This window comes from Patella vulgata, chromosome 8, assembly GCF_932274485.2.
Source record: "Patella vulgata chromosome 8, xgPatVulg1.2, whole genome shotgun sequence".
Lineage (NCBI taxonomy): Eukaryota > Metazoa > Mollusca > Gastropoda > Patellidae > Patella > Patella vulgata.
The window spans coordinates 48,713,876-48,741,104 of record NC_065886.2 but is presented as its reverse complement, the minus strand read 5'-3'; the positions used below and the strand labels follow the sequence as shown (position 1 = coordinate 48,741,104).

At 35.2% G+C, this 27,229-nt stretch overlaps 1 protein-coding gene across 1 annotated transcript in view; it reads left to right on the top strand.

Moving 5' to 3' along the window:
• LOC126829635 (serine/threonine-protein phosphatase 2A 65 kDa regulatory subunit A alpha isoform) overlaps window positions 1–27,229 on the top strand; it is an 80,823-nt gene that overhangs the window by 21,893 nt on the left and 31,701 nt on the right. Inside the window, exons 3-8 of the mRNA XM_050559621.1 lie at window positions 1,289–1,389; window positions 15,853–15,994; window positions 17,715–17,805; window positions 19,718–19,865; window positions 23,844–23,999; window positions 24,331–24,445. Of these exons, the coding sequence (XP_050415578.1) occupies window positions 1,289–1,389; window positions 15,853–15,994; window positions 17,715–17,805; window positions 19,718–19,865; window positions 23,844–23,999; window positions 24,331–24,445 (753 nt within the window). The remainder of the gene's footprint in view (window positions 1–1,288; window positions 1,390–15,852; window positions 15,995–17,714; window positions 17,806–19,717; window positions 19,866–23,843; window positions 24,000–24,330; window positions 24,446–27,229) is intronic.

Below are 27,229 nucleotides of genomic sequence, written 5' to 3'. Positions count from 1 at the left end.
GCCATAGTAAAGGGAAATAACTCTCGTGATATATTTCAGGTTGACACACAAAATAAAATAAAAAGATCGTGGAAAAGTGCAATAAAATAATTTAAGTCGGGGGTGGTTTTAGTTAGTCGGTCGCGTTAGGCGAAACAAAGATATTTTTAAGGTCAGCCTTGGTTAACCAATTAAAATACACCCAAGAAGAGTTCAATTTTCATAAAAGACCACGCCCCCCTCCAAAAAATTTTTTATGCCACTCAGCAAATCCTTCCTACATCCCTGCTGCAGGACAGTGAAATTTACTTTTATTTAACCATAAAACCCTATGGTTAGTTGCCGCCTTGGTGAGTTCAGAAGTTGCGTTATTGCTAGCTCTAAATACGCAGAAAATATTTGAGACCGGTTAGTTAACCGATTAAAATTTATTTTCAGTAGTCTTGATTAACCAGATGTGTATGATTAAATTAAAATTACGGTGTCGGTCACAGCTCTCGAATTCTAATCTGTTTAGGGTGTGTCGTGTGCTCTGTTTTGGATGTGTATTTTCTAATATTTTTCTGTGATAGTTATTTGAAACATAATAGGATTATTATAAAGGATATTTAACATGTACATGTACAATATGAGTACGGTAAGTACTTTCTGCATATTGGTTTTAACTATGGTCTAGTTCATGTAAACGTTTTAAAAAAATCAACCGAAATGTAACTGATAAATACACAAAATATTTTTTTTACTTTAAGCAGTTTGACTTGTTAATTCAACATGCAAGCTGTTTATCGTATTCAAGCAATAGACGTCAAAAATCCTAATAATTGATAAAACCGTTCGTTTGGTGCATGGTACATGTACTATTTAAGGAATGAAGTTTGTGCCCAATATAATAAAATAATGACCACCTGATGAATAACAAATGTGTTTAAAAGGTGCACTGGTGTAAGGAATAATTTATTGGCAGACATTCTGCATGCCTCAACCTTCAAGTCTGTACCGATTCAAAAAAACTGAATAATCACTCATATCCACATTCCTAAAAACATAAAAGTTTTACTGTAAAACAGTAATCACAATTCCTCATTACTTATTGGTACCTGTATTACATGTACATGTATTACATGTACATGTATTTGTGTGTGTGGGGAGGGGAGGGGAGGGGGGTCCTATTCATCATAAGCCGTTCTTAATTTAGCCATTACAATGATACCTACTTTGTGTGAAAACCCAGCCAGATACTAACAACTTGGTGAAATCACGACTTTGTAGATAGTCATATATAATGGTGGCATACATTTTTTTTTTTTAGACACTATCTATGATGAAGATGAAGTTTTATTAGCCCTGGCAGAGCAACTTGGAAATTTCACACCTTTAGTTGGCGGACCCGAAAGTGTTCATTGTCTTTTGGTATGTTGAAATAATCAAAATAAATGAATTTTTATACGCCCACATTGAAATGTGGTTGCATATTGTTGTCGCCTCCATCCGTCCGGCGTCCACAATTGCTTGTGGACACTCTAGAGGCTCAAGTTAATATCCAATTGACTTTAAATTTATACACAGTGTTTAAGGTCATGAGACGAAGAAGCCTAATGATTTTCAGCGATTTCCGATAATTACTGCCAGAGTTATGGCCCTTGATCACTTCAAAAAATCTTGTGGACGCTCTAGAGGTCAAAGTTAATATCTGATTGACTTTAAATTTATACACAGTGTTTAAGGTCATGAGACGAAGAAGCATATTGATTTTCAGCGATTTCCGATAAATACTGCCTGAGTTATGGCCCTTGATCACTTCAAAAAATCTTGTGGGTGCTCTAGAGGCTAATGTTAATATCCGATTGACCTTAAATTTATACACAGTGTTTACGGTCATGAGATGAAGAAGCCTATTGATTTTCAGCAATTTCTGATAATTACTGCCAGAGTTAGGGCCCTTGATTACTTGGAAATATCTTTTGGATATGCATAAAATGTTCTTAGAAGGTTTTGTTTCATGATGATCAGACAATTTAAAGTATTATAATCAATCCATTCGAATCGGCATAAAATGAAAAAAATCATAATTTACAGTTCAAATTTAATGAAAATAAAAAAAATGAAGGAGCAAAATATCAGTGATTTCTTAGTGTTCTTTTATACGCCCACATTTTCATGTTTACGTATTATGCCTTCGCCCCTGTTTGTCCGTCCACAATTTGTTTGTGGACACGCTATAGGTCGCAATTTTTATCTGATTTCAACGAAACTTGAATATAGGTTTATCTCCCTTAAATCTCGGTTCCTTTTGATATCGGACCGTATGGCTCCTGAATGTACGAAAAATCACGTTTTTGGCTTGTGGTCCCTCCAGAGGTCACAATTTTTATCCGATTTAAAAAAAAGTTTTAGTATATCACCGTTACACCGTAATGAAGGTTGAGTTCGAATTTTGTGAAAATTGGACCAAAACTGCCAGACAAAATAGCCGCCACTTGTACGCGAATAGTGTAAAATATGGTATATCAATGTTGTTGACCCTGTAGAGGTCACAATTTTAATCCTATTTTGATGAAACTTGAAATGCATGTTTGTAACCCAAAGATCTTGAATCCTTTCAATATTTGTGCATATTGAATCGTTACTTCCTGAATTATGGCCCCTGATTGTAAGAAAAATCGCCTTTTTATACGCCCGCATTTTCATAATTTTTATCCGATTTAAAAAACCGTATTATTATATCACCGTTATAATAAATCGGCCCAAAATTGACAGACAAAATGGCCGCCGTTCGTTCTTGAATAGCATAAGAATATGTTATATCAAGGTTGTGGACCCTATAGAGGTAACAATTTTTATCCGATTTTGTTGAAACTTGAAATGTAAGTTTATAACCCAAAGATCTTGGTTCCTTTCGATATTCGCACATATCGGACCGTAACTTCCTGAATTATGGCCCCTGATTGTACGAAAAATTGCGTTTTTAGCTTGTGGATCCTATGGAGGTCATAATTTTTATCCGATTTAAAAAACCGTATTATTATATCACCGTTACACCCTGAGGACGACTGAGTTCGAATTTCATGAAAATCGGCCCAAAATTGACAGACAAAATGGCTGCCGTTCGTTCAGTTCCTTTCGATATATATGCGCATATCGAATTGTAATTTCCTGAATTATGGCCCTTGATTGTAGGAAAAATCACTTTCTTGTTAGCTTGTTCTCTATCCATCTCTTGAAAATGTGGGCGTATCCTGCCTGGCAGCCGCTGGTTAGCTTGTGGACTCTATAGTGGTCATAATTTTGATGAAACTTGAAATCTTGGTTCGTTTCGATATTCGCACATATCAGATAGTAACTTCCTGAATTATGGCACCTGATTGTACGAAAAATCACGTTTTTAGCTTGAGGTCCCTCTAGATGTCACATTTATTATCCGATTTAAAAAGAACATGTGAATATATCACCATTGGTTTCTTTTGATGATCGCGTATATCCGAAGTAACTTCCTGGATTATGGCTCCTGATTGTTCGAAAAATCGCATTTTTAGTTTGCAGAGTCTCTAGAGGTCACAATTTTTTTTTTCTGATTTTAAAAACCGTTTAAATATTTCACCATTCCACCATAATGAAGGTTGAATTCGAATTTCGGGGAAATTGAAATGAAACTGCCGGACAAAATGGCCGCTCTTTGTACACAAATTGTGTTAAAGTATGCAATACGAAGGTTGTCAACCCTCTAGAGGTCACAATTTTTACCCGATTCTGATGAAACTTAAAATACATGTATATCTTTATACCCCAAAGATCTCAGTCCCTTTTGATATTTGCACATTTTAGACCATAACTTTCTGGATTATTGCCCCTGATTGTACAAAAAATCCCGTTTGTTTTTAGCTTGTTCTCTATCCATCTCTTGCAAAATGTGGGCGTATCCTGCCTGGCAGCCGCTGGTTTAGCTTGTGGTCCCTCTGGAGGTCACAATTGTTATCCGATTTAATTTTACAAGAAACTGACAAAGACGTGCTTTTATTTAATAGAGCTAAATCGCTAATATTTGAGACCTAGAAATTGACACAAATGCGTCGCAACTAGTGTTGAAACTACTATTTGGATATTTGTTAACGGATACAAAATAAGGGTTATCAGAATCATTTTACTATCCGTCTACTATTCGTTACAATATATTCTGACATTCCGTATACTCTATATTTAGCCATTTTTACATCTGATTACTTTGAAATTTTCCCCAATGCAATTGATCACGTACGCAGCCCTGAGCATAAATGTCAACATTATGCGTATTAGTAACTTAACAAAATTATTAATGCAGTGCAACGAAAACAGTAGTCTAAATAAAAAAAATATTCATTCATTTTTTTCTTCGCGGCTCAAACAATTTGCAAAGCGAAAGTACGATTTCATACTAGGCATACACAGACACTCATAAACATTGAAACAAGTAAGAAATTATGAGTATATGAACTTTTGATGTAATTTTGTTCAAGAATTTCACGTCTCCGAATTATCCGAATAGTATTCGGATCACAAATCTCGATCCGATTTTCAACACTAGTTGCAACGCACATAATAATGTAATGTGAATGTATATAATAAACCGATTTACATTCAATCATGTCTGTTTTTATACGCCCACATTGAAATGTGGTCCTATATTGTCGTCGCCCCCGGTCGGCCGTCCGTCCGTCCGTCCGGCGTCCACAATTGCTTATGGATGCTCTAGAGACTAAAGTTAATATCCGATTGACTTTAAATTTATACACAGTGTTTAAGGTCATGAGACGAAGAAGCCTATTGATTTTCAGTGAATTCTGATAATTACTGCCAGAGTTATGGCCCTTGATCACTTAAACAAATCTTGTGGACGCTCTAGAGGTCAAATTTAATATCCGATTGACTTTAAATTTATACACAGTGTTTAAGGTCATGAGATAAAGAATCCTATTGATTTTCAACGATTTCTGATAATTACTGCCAAAGTTATGGCCCTTGATCACTTAAAGAAATCATTTAGGCGCTCTAGAGGTCAAGGTTAATATCCGATTAACTTTAAATTTATACACAGTGTTTAAGGTCATGAGACTAAGAATCCTATTGATTTTCAATGATTTCTGATAATTACTGCCAGAGTTATGGCCCTTGATCACTTTAAAAAAATCTTGTGGACGCTCTAGAGGTCAAAGTTAATATATGATTGACTTTAAATTTATACACAGTGTTTAATGTCATGAAACGAAGAAACTTGTTGATTTTCAGCGATTTCCGATAATTACTGCTAGAGTAATAGCCCTTGATCACTTCAAAAAATCTTGTGAACGCTCTAGAGGCCAAAGTTAATATTCGATTGACTTTAAATGTATACACAGTGTTTAAGGTCATGAGACGAAGAAGCCTATTGATTTTCAGCGATTTCCGATAATTACTGCCAGAGTTATGGCCCTTGATCACTTTGAAAAATCTTGTAGGCTAAAGTTAATATCTGATTGACTTTAAATTTATACACAGTGTTCAAGGTCATGAGACGAGGAAGTCTATTCATTTTCAGCGATTTTCTATAATTTATGCTAGAGTTATAGTCCTTGATCACTTCAAAAAATCTTGTGGACACTCTAGAGGTCAAAGTTAATATCCGATTGACTTTAAATTTATACACAGTGTTTAAGGTCATAAGACGAAGAAGCCTATTGATTTTCAGCGATTTCCAATATTTGCTGCCAGAGTTATGGCCCTTGATCACTTTGAAAAATCTTGTGGACGCTCTAGAGGCCAAAGTTAATATCCGATTGTTACAAATAGCATTGAAATGCATTATGGTACACGATTCGTGTACCAATGGTAAATTGTTTATTTTATCTTAAACATTGGATATCAGAAGCCCATCTTTTTCCGGTAAGATCGCAACATCAATGTTGATTTAAATTGACAAATAATTTGTGTTTTCAATGTCGAAGACTTTGGATGATATTGAGTTAAAGACTTATAGCCCGTTCAGACGCTTATTTTTAAACCAGTTCATAATCGCTGGGGTTTTTAACACAGCATCTTGTTGCATTCACACGTACTATAAGCCAAACTAGTTTAACTATTCTGACCTCTTCGGTCGGAGGTTAGAGTTAATTGCGCATGGGTAGCTTCATATTCTTTATTCGGTTCTCGCACGCTTTAGATAACATTGGCACAGTCTGACCCCGATATTTTCACAGGAATGTAACTTACTGCGTACTGCGCATGCTCAAAGCAGGCTGGAGCTGGGGTTTTTAAGCCAACCCGTTCAGACGGCTAAGATGAACCGGTTTAAAATAAAAAGCCTTCTCGAAGACAGGTCGCGAGCTGGGGTTTTTAAACTGGTTTATTTGCCCCACATGTGCGTTCAGACGCTTAAGTTAAACTGGTTTAACGATCCCCGGGGTTTTTAAACCAGTTCAACTTAAGCGTCTGAACAGGCTAATACATGTAGCTACTTTAATAATGTTTGTTCAAACAATACCCATTGATACATTATGTATGTGATAAGTATCAACTTCTAATATAGTGTAATAACATTTCTACACTGTATCTACATATTGATTTATTTTGCACAAGTATCAATTTTTGGCACTGTAACAATAAGGCACTCCATATACAGTTGACGGTACTTTTTCTGTAAAATGTGATGGTAAATTCTTATCAATATAACATTTTCTTACAAACCCCATAATTTCAAGAACATAAACTGACTAGAAGGAATAAAATAAGCTCACAAAAATAGTTTCAAAACTTGCCAGTAAACCGATTCAAATGGTCATATCTCAGTTAATATTAATGCTAGAGTCATATAACTTTGCAGTTTTACACAAGACTGTATGTACATAATTTTTTTTTTCATATTTCTCTGAGGGGGTGACTTTACAAACACTGGTCCACTTGACATGGAATGACCCAGTAGGTTGAACATTTATGCTTTGTTTGGCTATCTTTAAAATTTTAATAAAAATTGCCTCACCCATAACTGGGTGGTGGGCATGTTTTGTTCCTTGGCGACCTATTTTAGATTTAGTAAGGATGCAGACATGGCTACAGCTGATTGGGCCTCACAGGCCACCCACCCTCTTCTGTGTTTGATAAGAGTAGGGTGTGACTGATGGCATTGATTTAAATACACATATATATTGGGCAAAGATTTATTGGCACGACAATGTATTGTTATCTTTAGTATGATTAAGTGAAGCTCAGAATAAGTGTATTGATTTCTTTTATGAGGTGTTGATCGGTTGGGTGGCCACACCTATAATCCTGGACAGACGTACAGTATATAATCATTATACATTTTTTTCATATACCCTATTTGATTGACTGTAGTTATACCTGTCATATATTGACCATTTATTGTGATAGAAATTTCCATTGTTAGAATTTTGTTGTTGTTGGACTACTGTATACACAAATGTGGCAGGATCCTCAGTATGTGGTCAATAAGAATTACAAACCATTGCAATATTTACTACAGCCCTTTGATGGACCTTTGACTATTACACCGAATGATGTGAACAGCACACGTATACATACATACAACAAAGCAAGCCCAAGATGCAGAACGTGTGAATATTCAAGGGAACCAAACCACTTGAAAAACTTTACGTCTTCTAATCTTTTTGAAAATAGAAACATTATGTCAAACAAAGAATATGCCAAGGAACTAGATGTGTTACAAAATATTTGTAAGCAATGGAGAAGGTTGGGAACACCAACACACTGTTCCTCAGAAATACCTCATCATAGAAACAAGTTTAATAGTTGTTTGTACCAACAGGTACCCAAACCAATAAAATCTTCTTTTGTTGAACTACCTTTAGACCAGAAATGTAGTAGTAATAATAATATAATGAAACCAGCAACCATAAAAAGATATGTACCAGCCTGGGATATAAAAGAGAATGTGAGTAAGAATCAAGTGGATGTTGCAGTTTCAAAGATACTAACATTATGTCGTGGGAAGTTGAGAAAGAGGAGTGATTTTTTGAAAGAGTGTTCCAAATTGCTAAATGTGTCTTCAGAAGTAGGTCATCAGTTGAAATTTCAGATAATGTTTTAAATAACTAAATGTCCCAATGTCCTAAAAGGTTTTCAGCAACTGCTTAATGTCCAGCCCCACTCGGATTATAATGTCATCAGTAACTATTTGAGAATAATACATTATATTTATAACGTGGTATATTGCCATAACCACCTCTGTCTGTCTCTTGGTCATGAGGAAGAACCCCTGGTCATATTTGACTTTTTAATTGTGCAAATTATTGGACAAAGTGGACAAAGAGACAGTGTTGTACACCCATCGATTGTCATCATTGTCTCTCATTCCGTCAACGCTTTCTTGTTAATGCTAAGGGAGGCTAGAGTCATTTATGGCATTTATTCATATTTAGTTTAAAGCATTGGCAGTTTGGCACCCTGTCTTATCAGTGTTCCGTCCATCCAGCAGCCTTCTTGTCAACAATTTTTAGCTTTTTTTGTGCATGCATTCATCTGTTAACCCTTTAACCGCCAGACATTCCATATTGAACGTTTCCTGAGGCCATTTTGCAGGTCATGACCTATAAGTAAAAATGACAAATATTTTTAAGTAAAAATAAAATGACAAATGTTAAATATTTTATGTCACTAAATAGAGTAATTCAAGACCTTTCCAAAAACATATACAGTTGTATGATTTATTCTTAAATTTAAAGAGTTACAGGATATGCTTTTCCTAGTGGAAACCCCAAAACAATCCGACGGTTAAAGGGGATAAATAAGGTGAAAACACCAAAGGATTGTTTCAAATTATAGCTGCCATGTTGGCGTATTTCAATGTGGTCATGTCTGTAGTCAATAATTGGCTTGTTAACATGATAGAGGCTACAGTTTTTAATAAAAAAATTTCAAATTTGTTGTGAAACTTGGGCTGGTTTGGGGTCACTAGAAGATAGCCCTATCGAAATTCAGTGGGTCACAACCTTTCATACAACAGTTACGCCCCCTTTGCTGATAACCTCGTGAAAGCTATAACTTTGAACAGATTCATTTGAAATTTAATTGGGAAGCATTTGGGTCATGAAAAGATGAACCCTATCAATATTTAGAGGTTTCAAGACCTCCCGTTCCAGAGTTATTTCCCCTTTCCGTAAACTTTATAAATGTTTTTATTTTTAACACATTTTTCAAGTTTGGTGTGAAGAATTGGAGTCACGACAAGAGGATGAACCCTAGCGATATTTGGCGTTCCAGTTTTACTCCCCCTTTTTTTTCCCTTAACTCTTCACTACGAAATATTTGTACACATTTGGACAGAATAATTTTGAGAAATTCAGTTTTTCAACTCTTCTCCAGGAAAATAGGCCCTGGTCATAAGCCATAAAATTTTGACATTTGATGCGCAAATGTATTGGCATTCTCCTAAAGATATTTACACTTTAACATTGGTATCGTTTAATCTCGCGTAAATAGTGTTAATTTCTGTCTTGTGTCTAAATATTCATAACTATAGTTGAATTTCGGCTAATAGTGTTCAATTTGTACTTGTATCTAATTTAAATCTCAGTGTTTAATTTTGATTAAGATTAGGAACTAATCAATTTGAGGTACAAATCTGGTTCGTTATATTCATTTTCTTTCAACTGATTTCAACAATATAGGAAAAGGTACGAATCAATTTGAGGTACAAAGTGAAGTACGAAACGGCTCATGTGAGGTACAAATGAGCTAAGTACGAAACAGCCTGCACCCTTGTACAAGCGTTCTGTTTTTATTGCCCCAGGTAATCACTCTACCCTTCAATCCAAAATGCTTTCTATAGATCCCTTATCATGTAATATATGATTGATGCAATACCCATGCTGCTAGTCTTAATTGCGAAGACATTTAAATAAAAGGATTTAATCAGGGCATGGAGTCGACGTGTACACATGTAAATCAGATGTGCAAGACTTATCATTCGTGGATGTGTTATGTCAGTGTGGGAAATACTGTTTTAAATGGATATGGGTCATTCCATGAAGTTGGCACCTAAAGTGTGACATGGGCATTAAAATTTCAAAATGTATTTGGAGAGTAAATAACACATTGTTTGTTTTGTTTTGAATGTTTCCTGATGTACCAATGTGGTAAAAATATAAAAACTTTACAATTTTCTGTAAAAATGCTGACATACTAAAATGAATGCGTGTAACATTGACAAAAATTGTCCTCTTTTTCTTCTTGTTAAGATAAATAAATCATAGTCAAAGGCAACTGAGTACTCAAGACTAAAGTATCTATTATTTGGTGGTATCAAAATGTAAAAAGATGTAATTTATTTTACAACATCTCTCAAAATGAGTCTGCGGGTAACAATGACCAAAAACACGCGTTAAAGATCTATAAAACAATACTCATAAAAAAAATGAGAAATCAATTCCTAATAGTGTACATCTATTTGCCTTTTACAGTTTTTGACCTGTTGATTGTACCATCTAATAAAACAAAGAATTAGATATCCTGGGTAAAAAGAGTTGGTAACATTGACCACATCAAATTCCTTTGGAAATTAATTCCTAATATTGTACATCTACTTGCCTTGTACAGTTTTTGACCTGTTGATTGTACCGTCTAATAAAAAAAAATATATTACATATCCTGGGTAAAAAGATTTGGTAACATTGACCACATCAAATTCCCATGGAATCGTGATATATTGTTAAGTAATCAGGGATAAAAAATTGCTTTAACCATCCCAAGGAGCTATCACCTTTAAATACAAATGATAATGTGGATGTTAGTCATGTATGTGACAAGCACAAGGGTCACCTGTCTAACCTTGTGAGTTTTGCCAAGGACTATCATTTACCCCCACTGCTAAAGCCCTATGCACAAGCCAATTATTGAAATAACCTAGAGTCGAGTGACCGCTAAAGTCCACCTCTCTCAAACAACCATCATTAAATAAGTTACGACTTTGGAAATATGATTTATTATTCAACATGTAACACAGGGCAACCATTTGTTTTGCGGACAAAAAGTTTGAATAAAAGTATTCTATAATTATGTAAATAAAGAAAAGGAACATTCATATTGATTTAAGTATTCATATATTGTTCGTAACTTGACACATGCGATTCAAATGTACGTAACTAATTGACAAATCCCATTTTCCTTACCAAATTCCATATTTTCCACTTCTTTTCCCGCCATGATGCCATTAACAAGTCGTCTATGCTGTAAATGAGTTGTATCGTGTCGTTAAATTCTCGATCGCTCTTGACGGCGTAAAAAGAGAAGGAATATTGACCGACAAGCAACACTTTTCGTAATGACTACAGTTTTAAACATTTCAAAAGTATAGCCGATAAACATTTTGCCTTTTCTAAGATGAAATAAGAGTGGTTACATTTTACGACATTATTTAAGTAGGTCACACGATAGCGCTCCGTCTAATCGTGTCATTAGCGGATGTAACAAAGTTGACCGACACAGTTACGATGTTTTCTTTATTTTTGGGTGACGATATCTTAACAAATAGCCAAATCGATGCTCTTGTTGTGCAGTATTTGAAAAATTGAACATTAAATCTTTGCAACTGCACCTCGAATAGTTGATTTAAACACATAGGATAAAGTGGGGATCAAATCAAAGTTCAGGAGTATGAAAATGTCACATTTTTGGTGCATGTCAAACTGCAGAAAATGCATTTGACACATCTTTTTTTTCAAGTGAATTTTTTTTATTTCACAAAATGACATTTTAATATTATCTTTACATCAGACCCCAAAAATAATTATCAACAATTCATTTATTGAATTCTATTTCTTGAGTATTTTATCATCACACTGATAATCGTGGGTAACAAAGTGTCAACTTCATGAAATGACCCATATATAGATACACTTTTTATACGCCCACATTTTCATGTGGACGTATATTGTCGTCACCCCTGTCCGTCCGTCCACAATTGTTTGTGAACAGTCTACAGATCACAATTTTTATCCGATTTCAATGAAACTTGAAATATAGGTTTATCACCCTAAGATCTCGGTTCCTTTCAATATTGGCATGTATCGGACTGTAACTTCATGGATTATGGCCAGGGCTGCCGACAACCAGTATCGCAGCGCAATTTGCGATACATATTTTGTCCGTTGCTAATCAAAAATTAAAATCTAACGTTTTTGATTCGCAGTAACTGCGAATCATTAATATGCCTGTCATTTTGGATATTGACACAAAGATTTATCCACATTTCTCAACACTTTCAACGTGTATAAAATATCAAATAAATTTTATAAACAAAACGGAATTCTCCGTGTGACATTTTCTTCTCGAACTACCCAGACTCAATTCATGATACTATATAATACAGGGACATAACTCTATGAATCGGGACTATTAAACCGGAAATAGGGAATCAAGTAGTACCACTCACGTTGCGAGACATGTCAATTTCGAGTAATTATATCAGTATTCAATTTGAAAAAAAATAAATTCAGTGTATCCCCCACGTATTGTAAATAAAATATAAAAATAAATACGTGTAAACATATTGTAAAGTGAGAAATCAAAGTAAGAATTCCCGTAAACTATTATTGTTTATATCGCGTGTGACTAGTTAATCGAGATTATTCGTAAAATACCGCGCGCTTCCGATTGAACAAAAATAATAACACACGATAAAAAGCAGACGAAATTGTTTTCTAACGAAGAAATAAGAAGCCACTGCCAAGAATTGGCTTCAGACATAAGGCCTAACAAAAGTCTACATTCATTCAGAAATGTTCACAGCTAGCTTTAGAAGTGCTAAAATTCTAAAAAATCTTAAGAATGAAATCTAATCATTTGCTATCAATTAAAAGTAAAATAATTTTGTTATTTAGGTGTTTTATGTTGATTTGAAACTGAAAAACTGCTAATCAATTTTTAAATTTGCTAATCAAATTTGGCAAAATTGGACTTTTTGATTAGCAGTGCTGCTAATCATCTGTGAAAAATTACCGGCAGCCCTGATTATGTCCCCTGATTGTACGAAAAATCACGTTTTTATCTTATGAACACTGTAGAGGTCACAATTTTTATCCGATTTGGTTTAAACTTGAAATGTATGCTTATAACTCAAAGATCTCGGTTCCTTTCGATATTCACGCATATCGGAACGTAACTTCCTGAATTATGGCCCCTGATAGTACGAAAAATCACGTTTTTAGCTTGTGGACCCTATAGAGGTCATAATTTTTATCTGATTTAAAAAAACGTATTATTATATCACCGTTACACCCTAAGAATGGCTGAGTTCGAATTTCGCGAAAATGGGCCCAAAACTGACAGACAAAATGGCCGCCGTTCGTTCTCAATAGCGTAAAAATATGGTATATCAAGGTGGACCCTATAGAGGTCTCAATTTTTATCCGATTTTGTTGAAAATTGAAATGTAAGTTTATAACCCAAAGATCTTGGTTCCTTTTGATCAATGCACATATCGGACCGTAACTTCCTGAATTATGGCCCCTGATTGTACCAAAAATTGCGTTTTTAGCTTGTGGACCCTATAGAGGTCATAATTTTTATCTGATTTAAAAAAACGTATTATTATATCACCGTTACAGCCTAAGGATGGCTGAGTTTGAATTTCGTGAAAACCGGCCCAAAACTGACAGACAAAATGGCCGCCCCTCGTTCTGAAATAGCGTATAAATATGGTATATCAAGGTTGTGGACCCTAAAGAGGTCACAATTTTTATCCGATTTTGTTGAAACTTGAAATTTTAGTTTATAACCCAAAGCTCTTGGTTCCTTTCGATATTTCCGCATATCGAATTCTAATTTCCTGAATTATGGCCCTTGATTGTAGGAAAAATCACTTTCTTTTTAGCTTGTTCTCTATCCATCTCTCGAAATGTGGGCGTATCCTGCCTGGCAGCCACTGGTTATGATTGTGGACGAAACGTTATGTGCATCTCAAGAAAGCTTTGCCTCAGAACCGTCCCGTCGCCATTAAACATCCAACATCTGTTTCACTGTAGTGATCTTGAAAAAAAATCCCCGGACAATGACAGGCATCCTGAAAAATATTTCACCATATCGCAACAGGTCAGAACTAAAACTAACACTTATTAAGTATTTAAATACCGTTCAGCGAATCTAATATTGTGCGGTAAAATAAACATTCGGCGGCAAAACTGAACGATGACCCACAACTAAACACATCATAATATCTGAACATCATACGTGAAATTGGATGTTTGACAACAAAATTGAACACCTTGCGTAATTGTACACCTTGACTAATTTTAAAGATACAATTTCATATTTTCTAAGAAAGTCAAAACATAATTATTTCTATGTCTTTTGCTCAGTAGGTTGTCAACTCACTATTAGGTGTCATTCTCACACTTAAAACTCATTTACACCAGAAATAATAACACAATTACCTCCCTTGTTTTCTATTCTCCACCATGGAGTAGTTATCTTCAAACGTTGGAATTTGAAGATGAAAATGACATTTTTGCCAATTTCTCAACTGGCAATAGTGAATTATAGCATTAATAGGATTATTCTTTAACAAGGTAGGACTGTTTATAGATATCATCTATTTTAAGGCTTTATTTTAATCAATTTTAAAAATATAACTTAAAAATATGATATTGCAACTTTAATCACGGCTCGGGAAATTGAACGGTCCAACTAATTATTGAACAGTCGTGATAATTAAGCGTGACGCTTATAATTAAACACGTGTCGACAAACTAAACACTAGTTAATTAGACGCTTGGTAATCAAAATTAAACACTGAGATTTAAATTGGATACAAGTATAAGTTGACCACTATTAGCCGAAATTCAACTATAGTTATGAATATTTAGACAAAAGACAGAAAGTACCGCTATTTATGCGAGATTAAACGATACCAATTTTCTGGTATTAAAACGTGTGAAAAAAGTAAATACTGACCAATCAGATAAGAGAATTACCCCCTACGTAACATTACAAAGGATTCCCTTTGTAACTCAATCAGTAAACAATGTCATGGGCACGGAAAAATTCCACATAAAATACATAATTTGGTTAGTCAGATGATTATACTAGCAACAGTTGTAGTTGATTAAAACAGCTACATGTAAAGTTATCATCGTTACCAGTACATGTTTTGTATAATAAGTATATTGAAGAACTAGAAGGAAATCAATGAATAAGCAACAATCCTGGTGGACTGCTCAGATGACTTAGCTGCTGTGGGCATATGTTACGTTGCTGGCAACCTGTCTTTAGCAAATATTTTCAAACGTTTGAACACATAAAGAATCCTTATCAAGTTCAATCAATATCTAAATTTTCTCTGTGGAGATATAGTTGCTGTGTGGGTGTATTTGTAGAAATATTAGGTACACGATTTGAATATTTCAAACTAAGATTAATGATAATTAGTTTGAGAAGAGCTGATATATAAAAAATTATGACATATATACCGTTCATTCAGAAATGGGAATCACGTGGCTAAGTGGGTAAGACGCTAGCTCGCTAGCCTGGAGGTCGGGTGTTCGATCCCTGCATTGGCCGAGAAAGTTCATCCAGATTTTCCGGCGTGGTTCTCCCTTGTCAGTGATGTAGGACGGAGGGGCTGACAAGGAAAGCTGTCTAGTCGTTCGGATGGGACGAAAAACCGAGGTCCCGTGTACACATTGGCGTGCACGTAAAAGATCCCTTGGCAGTTGGAATTCGATATAAGAGTAGGCCGTAGTGCCGCTGTCCGGGAAAAATTTCCCTCATTGCACACTGTATGGCGTATGCTCGTCTTCATTAGCCCAGGTTAGGAGCAGAACAGTAGGACGTTAAACTCCATTTCATTTCATTTCATTTCATTTTTCATTCAGAAATATAATTTTATTTTAGCCACCACTGGAATCACTGGCAACAGTCGAAGAAACTGTAGTGCGTGACAAAGCAGTTGACTCTTTACGCTTGATAGCAGCTCAGCATTCTCAAGCTGATCTGGAAAATCATTTTGTTCCTTTGGTAAAGCGGTTATCTGGAGGTAAGTTGGACTTAAATTTTCCGGTTTGCCTTGCAGACTAATTCATTTCAGTGATGTTAAGTCTGACTAGCAAATGGATGTCATTTTGTGTGGAATGTAACACAGAGCTGGCAGAGTGGGGTGTAGGTAGGTAATTCAAGCATCCATCTTTATACTCCTACATGTACATTGGATGCTCTAAATGGTAAAGTAACAGGTAATCATCCGATTAAGTAATAAAGTGTTGGCTGATGTCAAATGTAATCAGACAATATTTATGACATTTTCCATTCATTGGGCAACAAAATATTCTGTATACATAAAATGTATCCATCCTGAGCTGTTTTAAAGATACATTATGTAAGAGCTAAATCTGCCTATTGCAGGTTTTTCTTTTGGCTTCAAATGTTATATAAACTATTATTTAGACATGTATTCACATGACAAACCGGTAATCTACTCTCTAGAACATCTGATGACAGAGATTTGAATGGATTATAATGCCCACCAGATAAAACTGAGTTGTTTGTCCAGTATCTTTGCTACGATAGTAAACAACACTTATATCTTTGCTAAGTCAAAAGTAATTTGAATGAAATTTTCAATATATTCATTTTTCATTATCTTCCTCTATATCTTACATAATGCATCTTTAATAAACACCATTTATTTTTGGTAACAAACTACTCTTGAAATTTTGAAATAATGGCTACCGTGACTAATTCCAACTACCTCACATGGAAATCATGGCATATCATATATAGGGTATTGCTTACTGCAGAACTAATAAACTGGTTCAAGTCTCATGTGCAAATAACATATCTGATAATACATGTATGCAGAAGTTAGCGGATGTAATTTAAAAATATCGTTTAATAAGGAAGACAACAGATCTTTATGATAGGTAATTATTGGGAATATAACTCACAGTCACATTAATATGAAGCCAGTACAGGAATCAGATATGAAAAATAGTGAGGTGAACAAAGACGTCTGGTTACCAAATTCTGACCTCTCCTCCATTAACCCCAACTAAAAATGTCTGATGCACAAAATTTTAAAAAGTTGTCCATGGTACCGAGTAATGTTTATTTGACAAAATGTTCTTCAAATAAGAAAGTTTATCATTACCTTAATAAAACCTTTATGGCGATTTATTAATGTAAAAAATCTGATCAAAATACAGATCTATATTTTTCGCTTCGTTTTTTATACTTTCGATGGCCTACACTACATGAAGTTCTGACCAGTTGTTTGGGGGGTCACGTCAGAGGTCATATGAGCGGTTTTTGACCCTATGATGTCAGATATTTGATTAACCAATCAGCATTGATGTTTCTAGTGGATTACCCACAATTTCTTGCAGCTCGCGCTTAAAGCTCGTCTAACAGACCGTTTCATTGGCTAATCCCACACATCATCCAGAACACGTCAATGATAACCACCCTACCAGATCCTAGTGTAGTAAAGACAAGTAAAACAAAATTTTGAACCATAAAAAACGAAACGAAATAGAATCTGTGTTTTAATCAGATTGAAATAAAATATTTTGAAACAATTCAAACACTACACCTACTGTTATTGTGTGAAAACACTTGATTAATGGTTTAGGTTGTTCAGCACGAAAGAAGTTGGACTATTATGTACAGTATAAACCTTTTCAGTCATCGATAGATATATATATTTTGAAATACTTAGCATGTTCTGTATTATCAGTGTGGGTGAAATGACTATGTTCTAGGCGACTGGTTTACCTCAAGAACTTCAGCATGTGGATTATTTGCAGTATGCTATTCAAGAGTATCCAACAATGTTAAAGCTGAGCTTCGACAGTAAGTGATATTTTTGTACACCATATTTCCCAATTCCGTCATCTATTGCCACACCAAAAGTGGGCATATACGTTTGTCTCAGTTATCATACATTCATTGTTTTAAAAATCAAATTTCTTCTGGCAGTAAAATACTATCATCCTATGCAGCATTCTGCACATTATTGTTTATATCAATTTTCAAATCAATAACAGACGGTTATGGTATACTGAAATGCTTTAATATCACCCTGAATGCTTTTTATACGCCCACATTTTCATGTGGACGTATTATGCTGTCCGCCCTGACGTCCGTCCGTCCACAATTTGTTTGTGGACACTCTACAGGTCACAATTTTTATCCGATTTTGTTGAAACTTAAAATATAGGTCTATCTCCCAAAGATCTTGGTTGTTTTCGATATATTTGCATGTATCAGACCATAACTTCATGGATTATGGCCCCCGATTGTACGAAACATGTTTTTATGAAAATTTAAATTGTTCTGGGAATTTAATCCATAGGGTTATGGCATTGTTGTAAAGAACCTGATATTTAATAGAACAAATTGTACCTCTAACACCATTCACTATACATATTGGTTGCTTGATTTCCTGAAATATCCTGAATTTGTGAATCGAATCTCAAAGCACGTATATATGTTACAGTCAATTTGTGTAATTAGTTATTTCAGTTATTATGTGAAATGCCTGTGGGCAAAAGGCAATACGTGCAATAACTGAAAATTCCAGTCATTACATGAAATCACTTAAAATCATGGGCAGACATTACGCGAAATGACTGAAGCACTGTCAAACCACAAAAATTCACTGTAAAACATTTTTTGACTTCACATCCAATGTTAAAGCATACATTGCAGAATATTAATTATTTTGAGGCGGAAGGATAACAGAGTTATCAGGTTGGCTACGGTGATATGTACGGCAACTAGTTACATGTTTTTAGTATGCTTCTTCAAGTTTGTTTATCTCAAAACTTTGGTGGTCAACCTCATACAAATTTTAGTGCAAAGACATGACCATTTGTTCCTCTGTCTGTAGTGAAAAGCATTCAGCCCAACGAAAATTTGGGGAAAAGTTGGAGATGGGCAAAGAGGCCAATTTTTCCCTTAATTTTTTTCTCCCCTCTTCCTGCATTTTTGGGTTGACTTTTTGGTCTAGAATTGGAGAAAAGGGATCAAATTTGCAATTTCATAGCAGTGTTGGGTAATACTGATGATATTAGAGCGGTGGGATAGGGGGTGTAAAGTGTCTTTCTGCAGAGCAATCATTGTGTCGGAAGTGATATTTTCACCCCAGTCAACATCAAATCCCCTTAGCAAAAAATCTAAATGGTCAACGCCCTACAAATTTATGATGAGGACATTGCCAAATGTGGTCCCAATTGAGCCTATAAAGATTGGAACCAACGGAATGTTGAGCAAAAAGCTACAGCCTGTGATGTTACAGCCATTTCACATTGAAATAATTGCTAGTCTGAGTCCATGTGCAACAAAGATTGAAAGCGGAAGTGCGGTTAAGAGTTATCTTTCTATGGGATCGTTTATTTTTCCGGGAAAATACCGTATTTTAATGACATGCAGAAATAGTCACGTGATCAAATTTATTTCCGTAATATGCATGGAGAAAATCTCGAGTGGAAAATCTGAAGTTGAAAGTCGAATGTCAAAAGTTGATTATTGAAAGTAGAAATTCTGTTGTTGAAAGTAGAAATTCTGTTGTTGAGAGTAGAATATTTACGATTGAGCGGTATATGTTTCCCACACGAAAATGTCCATTTTGGATAAGAATTTTCTCTTTTGCTTTTTATTTTCTACTTTCTACTGCAGATCGCATTTTGAACCTGATACCCTGCCATACTTTGTATGTATGTTTTATTGCAGGAAAACTTATCTTTACCTTTACTTTTATTAGGCATTTCCGCAATTTGTGTGGAGATGACACACCAATGGTGCGAAGAGCAGCTGCCGGTAAATTAGGGGAATTCGCAAAGGTGGTGGAAGTGGATTTCTTAAAATCGGATCTTATTCCTTTATTTAATGCATTAGCTCAAGATGAACAGGTATTTAAGTTTTTATAGGCCAACAATTGTTGTGTTTTGGTATATTATGCCATCATCCCATCCCTTGGTCTGTCCGTCAACAATTAGCTTGTGAACACAATAGAGGCTACAGTTTTTAACAGATCTTTCAAATTTTGTGTACAGCATTGGGACCATGAAAGAGACAAGCCCATTCGATATAAGCTAATTGTAAGCTACATTGTAACCTTTACACAGTTCATGATCGAAGTAATTATTACCAACGTTAAATTTGATAATCCCGTAAATATACAAGCTCGATAGTTATTCACAAAACAATAATTTTTATCTGTAGCCATTTCCCTTCGTAAGAATTGACCATGTTTTTGGGGTTTTTTTTATGTATAAGCTTATTGTTTAACAATTAATAACATACAGCAGCTGATTGAGGTAGGCAAAGGTTGTTGAGCAAACCTTACAGGTCACAATTTTTATCAGATTTCAATGAAACTTAAAAAATTGGTTTATCTCCCTAAGATCTCGGTTCCTTTCGATATTGGCATGTATCGGACTTTAACTTCATGGATTATGGCCCCTGATTGTACGAAAAATCACGTTTTTAGCTTGTGGACCCTATAGAGGTCACAATTTTTATCTGATTTTGTTGAAATTTGAAATGTAAGTTTATAACCCAAAGATCTTGGTTCCTTTCGATATTCGCGTATATCGAATTGTAACTTCCTGAATTATGGCCCCTGATTGTACGTAAAATCATGTTTTTTAGCTTGTGGAGGTCACAATTTTATTCCGATTTGAAAAACATTTGAATATATCACCATTACACCTTAATTATGGTCTAGTTCGAATTTTGTGAAAATCGGACCAAAACTGCCAGACGAAATGGCCACCCCTTGAGAGGAAACAGTGTAAAATTATGGTATATCAAGGTTGTGGACCCTCTAGAGCTCAGAATTTTGATCTGATTTTGATGAAACTTGTAATACATGTTCATAACCCAAAGATCTTGGTTCCTTTCGATATTTGCAAATATCGGATCATAACTTTCTGAATTATGGCCCTTGACTGTACGAAAGATCATGTTTTTAGCTTGTGGTCCCTCTATACGTCACAGTTATTTTCCGATTTTAAAAAAATGTGTGAATATATAACCGTACACCGTATTGTTGGTTAAGTTCGAATTTCATGAAAATCTGACCAAATCTGCCAGACAAAATGGCCGTCTGTCTACGCAAATAGTGTAAACATCTGGTATATCAAGGTTGTGGATCTTTTAGCGCTCACAGTTTTGATCCTATTTTGATGAAACTTAAAATGCATGTTTATAACCCAAAGATCTTGGTTGCTGTCGATATTTGCGCATGTCGGCTCGTAACTACCTGAATTATGGCACCTGATTGTACGAAAAATCCTGTTTTTAGCTTGTCGTCCCTAGAGGTCACAATTATTATCTGATTTACACCGTATTGTTGGTTAAGTTCGAATTTCATGAAAATCGGACGAAAACTGCCAGACAAACTGGCCGCCCCTCTACGCAAATAGTGTAAACATCTGGTATATCAAGGTTGTGGACCCTCTAGAGGTCACAATTTTGATCCGGTTTTAATGAAACTTGAAATGCATGTTTATAACCCAAAGATCTTGGTTCCTGTCGATATTCGCACAGATCTAATTGTATCTTCCTGAATTATGGCCCTTGATGTTGAGAAAAATCGCTTTTTGTTTAGCTTGTTCTCCATCTATCTCTTGGAAAATGTGGGCATATCCTGCCTGGCAGCCGCTGTTTTTTTTTTGTTTTAGCTTGTTCTCTGTCTATCTTTTGCAAAATGTGGGCGTATCTTGTATCGCAACCGCTTATTTTGTATTCAGATCAAGATATGCTATGTGACATACACATACACACATAAACATTAGTCATATGTACCGGTAGAAATTATGGCCTTTATAGGTCAGTCAGTAAATACCATGAAAATTTATGTATTTGCTATTGAATCAAGAGGAACTGCTTATCAATTTTCAGATTGATTAGCACTTTTTTTGTTTAAACATCCTATAGTTGCTAAACAGTACTTTTTTTATGATATTAGACCGGGAGCCCAGGGGGGTCAACCTAGCTGAAAAGTGTACCAATTTTCTCCTATATGGTATCAATGTATGTATATCTGGTATCATCAGAATGTAAGTCTGCCGGGTTTCTGGTGGTGGGTGTGGTATTCCACGCCCTAAATGCCATGACCCCCAACTAGGCTAGATTAGCTCAAAAGTGTACCAAATGAAAATCGTACAGCAGGGATACTCCATCACTACAAATGTCTGGCAATTACATAGCTTTGTCAGGGGTATCCCACCACTAGAAATGTCTGGCGGGGTGTTTTTGTAACATCTGAAGATGTGCGGTACCTTGCTGTGCGATTTTCATGTGGTACACTTTTGAGCTAATCAGGGATAGAACTTTATTTGAAAATACACAAGCAAAATTTTGCTTGTTGATTTCAAATGTACAAGCAAAAATAGTATTTTGAAGAAATTCAAGGGGCAATTTTTTTCTTTAATGAAAAAACATAAAAAAAAGTTTGTGTTCATTCGGCCGTACATATATTTATAGCTACCCTTGAAAACTCATTTTTTTCTCATTCAAGCGTATACCTTCTTGAGGATGCATTATATATAATTAAACTATAAAACATAAGTACTATGTCAAAAAGTGTCCATTGATTTAGCAATTTTTCGGATCACGGACAGCTGTGCATGACACGTACGTCCGACGCTGAAGTGAATGATAATTAAATCAGTCTACCGGAACTCTCGGCATTATTTATATTTCTGTTTTATTAATATTTATTTCAATCTGAAAATCAATGATTCCTTTAGAAAACCAAAGTATTGGTATAAACAATTTGTCAAGATTTATAGAAATTGAAAAGAAACGGATAATGCTAACGGGTGGAAAAGTGAGCGAGAAGTCACGTGACGTAAACAAAGCTCCTTATATTATGGTATTTATTCATCATTAAGCAAAAAAATGTCGTAAATAACATCAAAAGGTAAACATTTTTTCAATATTTGTGTTAAATATCATCCAGAAAAATCAAAACCACGATATATCCCCGTGGCGGTACGTGTTTTTTTACTATTATTAATAAACTGTTTGTGTCCGTGAAAGCAACGTATATTTTTGACCAATGTCAGAATTTGTTTGATGGAATATAACGACAATAATGAAAGGACAGAGAGTCGAACACTAAAAGAGGTCATTTATGATATGTGTGTATTGTTTTTAGCCGATAAAATATAAGATTTTTACCCCGATCAGTTCGGGGGAAAAAAACGCATGCGCAGATGTCACAAAACGCCCGATATAGACATCGCTTTATTTACATTTTGCAAGGAACTTAGGACGGAAAATAATCTATAGAATTTCCTTTTTTTGTCATAATTATCGTCTTGATTTTGCGTAAAAGAAGAAATCATGTTATTCAGTAACAATAAGCGAAAAAATGTTACACGCATTTTTTTTCGTGTGACATATTTTGTGACACGCAGTCTACAAAATCAACACTCATTTTGCGTGTTTGCGTCCGTCAAATTCGATCCCTGGAGCTAATCTAGACTAGTTGGGGGGCATGGCATTTTGGGCGTGGAATACCACACCCACCACCAGAAACCCGGCAGACTTACATTCTGATGATACCAGATATACATACATTGATACCATATAGGAGAAAATTTGTACACTTTTCACCTAGGTTAACCCCCTGGGCTCCCGCTCTATATGCCCTGCTAGATGTCATTTTGTTATTAAACTTGTAGTTCAGTGATAAGGGTATTATGTTTTTAAAAGAAAACCTTATATTTTAGATGTTGCACAGAACTGGTTGTGACCATAATGCTTCATTGCCCAGCAACCTGTGTTTCTAAATATTTAAATCTCTTTTAAAGATAACACTTACTAGGTACAGTACAATATTTAGGACACAATATAACAACTTCCTTTTATTTTAGGATTCTGTCAGATTATTAGCTGTTGAAGCTTGTGTCAGTATTGCTTCCCTACTTCAGTCGGAAGATGTAGATCTACTTGTTATGCCTACCTTGCGTCAAGCAGCTGAAGACAAATCATGGAGAGTTCGTTATATGGTAGCTGACAAATTCACTGATGTAAGAACAACATATTTATTATGATTTAAGTGGAACTATAATTATATTGTCTGTGCTGTCCGATCTAAAATACATGTTCAAATTATCTCATATTGATTTAAAAGACAATTGATTAACAATTGACTGGGCATGTGTAATAGATCGGAAGGGTTGGACAACATGAAAAATTTACAAAGCTTAGAAAACTTTTCGTGACAAAAAAACCCTCTAGCCATGTACTGGAAAAAAGAATCGCCACAATGAAAAAGCTACCTGCATTTCATGCTGAAGTTATTAATGATAGTCAACTGAAACTGGATTGTAGACTATTAATTTATTTTAAATGTTTCAGTTGCAAAAAGCTGTTGGTCCAGAAATTACTAAAAATGATTTAGTTCAGGCTTTTCAAAATTTGTTAAAGGACTGTGAGGCTGAGGTTAGAGCTGCTTCTGCTCACAAAATCAAAGGTAAGGTTTTCATTGTCATAATCCATGCTCCAGGTGTGCTTTGCAAACCATTCTCATTTTCTTTGCGTATCGTTTTTATACGCCCACATTTTCATGTGGACATCTTATACCATCACTCCTATCAGTTCCGTCCGTTCTTTCGATATTGGCGGGGAGTCACGGTGGATAAGTGGGTAAGATGCTGGCTGACTAGTCTGGAGGTCGCGTGTTTGGTCCCTGCATTGGCCAAGAAAGTTCATCAGGATTTTATTTTTGGCGTGGTTTCCCCTTGTCAGCTGTCTAGTCGTTTGGATGATCTGAAAACCAAGGTCCTGTGTACACATTGGCATGCACGTAAAAGATCCCTTGGCAGTTGGAATTTGGTAGAAGAGTAGTCCATAGTGCCGCCGTCTGGGCAAAATTTCCTTCATAGCACACTATATGGCGTATGCCCGTCTTCATTAGCCCAGTCGGAGGAGAATAGTAGAATGTTAAACCACATTTCATTTCGATATTGGCATGTATTGAACCGTAAATTCATGGACTATGGTCCCTGATTGTATGGAAAAATTGTGTTTTGTGCTCGTGAACATTCTAGAGATCACATTTTTTATCTGATTTTGATGAAACTTGAAATGTATGTTTATATCCCAAAGATCTTGGTTACTTTTGCTATTGGATCTTAACTTCCTGGATTATGGCCCTGATTGTTCGAAAAGTCGCATTTTTAGAAGTCACAATTTGTTTTCAGTTTTAAAAACTGTTTGAATATATCACTGTTAAACCCTAATAATGGTTGAGTTCGACTTTCGTGAAAATCCTACCGAAACTGCTTGACGAAATGGACACTCCTTGTACACAAATAATGTGGACTCTCTAGAATTCACAATTTTTTTTATCCGATTTTGATGAAACTTGAAATGTATCTTTATAACCCCATGATCTAGCCCATATACCAGGCTAACTTTTGCAAAAAACGTGAAATATGTACAAACTCCAGAAAATATACAATTACGCAAATTTTTTTTGGGGGGGTCCAAGTAGCATGCGAACCCTTGTAGTACCATAGATCGTCTGTCAGACGTGGAGAGCGGACGCGTGTAACCTAGGCTTGGGCGATAATGAAAAATAAATATCGTGATAATAATTTATCTAATATCACGATAAACGATATTATCGTGATAATTTTTACGTGTGTCTATAGAAGTCTAATTTTGAATTCTTGTGACGGTCTTGACCCCTGTCTTGTGTGCATACTGTATCAAATACTAATAAAGAAAAAGGTATGTTGTATTTATCAGGGTATGAAATAAGCCTCTTATATGGTAACCTCAAAATAGGTTACGCTAATCTGCATCAAATTTGAACTGGTAACCTATAGGTTACGATGCCATATTTGTTTAGAGCCGCCCTCGAATTAGCCTAGGGGGATTTGGGGCCTATTAAAAGATTAGCCAGCTACCCCTAAGCTTATTAAATCAGCAGGGCCCATATCCCTAAGCGAATTAGTGGATTATTGTTAATACTAAAACTCTCTACAAAATTGCAAATAACTAAATAAAAAAATTTTTTATACAAAAATGTACAGATTGTCGTGTTCTTTCCAATGATATAAAATTCAATTGTACAAACTAACAATTACCGGTATATTACTATAAATAATATTGAAAAGTCAGTTCCACTAAAATTATGACTTTTCTCTGTCATAATAAACGTGAACATGTATCTCCTAAGATTTTATTTAAAAAAAAAGAACAGTGTTCAAAGTAAATATAAATATATAACTTTTAGAAAGAAATATCGCCCCAAATGACCGTCACTTCATCGCTATGTGACATTTCTGCCTTTGTTGGATATATGGTGGGAATTGTCGTCTTCTTTGCTTCATAGCATCGAAAATAAAAATATATAGTTGCAATGTAATATTCCTCTATGTAGCTTGTATTAAATCCTAAAAGTTTTGATTCAATTTAGCTTTCCAAACTCTAGAATTATTATCCGTAAGTTTTGTGGTATCGTCTGTCTGGAAACGTATCCAAGATATGGCGGCCGACACGCTTGATCTCGGCTGCTTCGCATCATTCATAACGTCCCCCAAAAATAACAAATAGTTGATTTCTTCGACATTATCATGTTCTACGATATGCCTGGCAGTAAATCATAAAAAATCTTATTCCATTTCACTTTCCATGTCATAAAATTATTAGCCGTGAGTGACAACGTGAAAATATTGGAATAATGCCAAAGTCATTGACACGGTGTGAATTTTCACCTCTGACCTATTACGTAAATACCGGAAGATCCATTGTTGAAAAGTATGTTTTTTATTTGATAATTTGCGAATATAACATTCCTTTTCATTGGGTGTTTTATTTTTATTACTCAATCACCATTAATTTAAGAAATAAAAACAATAGAAATCAGTTGATTGATCTGGCGCTTTCGTTCGCTAAAGAGGCAAATGAGTATGTCGTTGCCAGGTATGATGGGTCCGCGAGTTGATTTGCTACCGCCAAAATGACAGGTGCGAACTTAACGATCTTTCAGACATTTATTTATAATTGTAAAATGTTTTAATGTAGTAGTGGAGGGAATATTTTAACTGAAACCTTTAGTTTATAAATTATAGCTCGGTGGTCGAGAACGGAAGTCCATTCGCGTGTTTCCAGGTCATGGTAACCGATGCGTAACCTGAACGACCGTTCGCGTGTTATTTCGTACCCTGTTTATTATTTTATTAATATCAACCCTGGCAATCCCGTATAAATAAAAGCTTTTGTACTGACTTGGGTGTCGTGTTCGCAA